Genomic DNA, 2,104 nt, shown 5'->3' on the forward strand with positions numbered 1-2,104 from the left:
CTTCCGCATGGAAGTGCCCTCTCAGTTGGGTACTATAGTCGATTTGGTTAAACCACTAGTGAAGAAGCCTCTATCTCAGCGTGAACACGACTACATGCGTTACACTACAGAGGTGGTACTCCTCCATGGTCCCTCCCTACATGCCTTTCATATCAGCCCTTTATAGAAGCCACCACGAGTGCTGCTGCTACTGCTGAGGATAGTGGCGAACCCGAGGCAGCCCATCATCGTGATCATCCTTCGAGGAGGCCCATAGCTCATGATAACATAAGGCTATCAGCTTCGGGCGGATGGAGGTGAGGCCTCCAGAGCAGTTGGTCCTCCTGTATGCCGCCCTTTACAGTTCTTTAATGGAACGATTGGCTCACAGCTACTCCCTCGCCCAAAGTGTCAGAGTTGATGCTTTTGAAACGATGCTGGATGGGGCCATCGAAAGTATGACATGAAACAACGTTTACGGATTAGTATTGTAGGAACTACTGATGTACCCGAGACGATGACCAGGACGGGGACTGTGGGAATAGGGAAGAAGGAAGTTGCTCAGCGGGTGAGACGTATTGGATGGAGACCACGTGATAATGAAGATCAATCTTGCAGTGTTGATAGACAATACAGTTGGAACCTGCATACTTTAATTTTGAACGGCATCACCAGCATACTCCATGATAGTCTGACTTCTTTATCATCATCTCAGATGGGCAATCTATTCGTACAACGCTGTGATCTAAATGTATACAGTGATATGCTGGGTACTCCTGATGTGTTCTGGTGAGTCATACTAGGAGTAGCCTAAGGTACTCCTCTTTGGGTAGGGACTTCAACGAATACGAAGCAGTTTATGATAAGTCCAGACGATATATGGATATTAATAGACGGGTTGAAATACTAAATCAGGTAACACTATATGTGCTAATTCCCACGTGGACATTCCTCTATAAACGGGCTTGTTATGTGGGCAATCATCGATTCCTTTACTACTAGAGAGTGATGCGTGGAAATATAAACTTCAGAGAGGAATGGTATTGAGCCGGTAAGATCATCTATTCAGCGTATGGAGGTCTTGAATGATATGTATACTATGATACAGGAGGAACTACATGTAGCCCATGGTAACAATCTTGAAGTAGGTTGTAGTCATAGTCTGGACCTACTCTGCATCTTCTACGATCTTAGATATGGGTCATCTGGTTGGTAGCTGTAGATGCTGTTATCATTGGTCTTGAATTGTTTCTAACTTACTGGCGTGAACTTAAATGATTAATTTCATCACGTCACTTCTATCGAGTTTCTGAGTATGATACTGGGGAGAGAGGAATACAACAACATCATGGTCTTCTTTATGGTAGCAAGAAGGGGTATAGGCCCCGACAGGCCCCAACGCAGAAAGTACAGTTCATCCCGATAACTCTATGAACACAACATGAACAGTCATAATGCGACTAACATATACGATCATTGTAATAGGTTGCCCTATCTTCCATCACCGCAACATATCTCTGAACACCTCACCTACACATATGAGGTTATTAAGACGAACTATCCTATTCTCTAGCGATTGTTTCACATCATGAAGTATCCGAGATGTTTCAGAAGATACTAGTTGGATAAATTACATACCTACACTTTCGAACTCCAATGTACATATAATGGCCGGATGGACGCTGATAATAGTATTATTATGATAACTCAATAGTAATAACGATATACCTCCTCAGGCATGCTGATCTGAAGACAAGCATTGAAGTCTGTGCTCTTGAATCGCTTCCTCTGGCTCAGCATCATGAACATACTCCTCAGTTGCAACCTCAGCTGTAACTTTGATGAATAAACAAGTTGGATAACAACCCGAGTACAGACTCCCATCGAGAAACTCTTGGATGCCACCAACAGTTTGATGCATAACTGCTACTGCTTTCCCCTTACTCCTTGGAAACGACTATAACTCGATGTCTATTTGGATCCCGAACAGTAACATTACCATAGGCACTACAATCAAGAGCATTCCACCATGTAACACACTTATTAGCTAATATAAAGCTTTAAAGTTTTGCCATCGTTTATTCCCAACCTTATTCTTCTTATCAACCTCCCTCCTAGCCTCCCT

The 2,104-nt window shown here is 43.3% G+C and overlaps 1 protein-coding gene across 1 annotated transcript; it reads left to right on the forward strand.

Annotated features, from left to right (window-relative positions):
* Window positions 1-350: 350 nt before the first annotated feature.
* On the forward strand, window positions 351-1,123 carry Pmar_PMAR017427 (conserved hypothetical protein; the record flags this gene model as incomplete). Its single annotated transcript, XM_002765785.1, has 5 exons — window positions 351-435; window positions 474-547; window positions 695-768; window positions 813-894; window positions 1,049-1,123. Coding segments are annotated over 5 exons (390 nt in total), but the record flags the coding sequence as incomplete, so codon positions are not given.
* Window positions 1,124-2,104: the final 981 nt, after the last annotated feature.

The sequence above is a fragment of the Perkinsus marinus genome (assembly GCF_000006405.1).
Source record: "Perkinsus marinus ATCC 50983 genomic scaffold scf_1104296974716, whole genome shotgun sequence".
Lineage (NCBI taxonomy): Eukaryota > Perkinsozoa > Perkinsida > Perkinsidae > Perkinsus > Perkinsus marinus.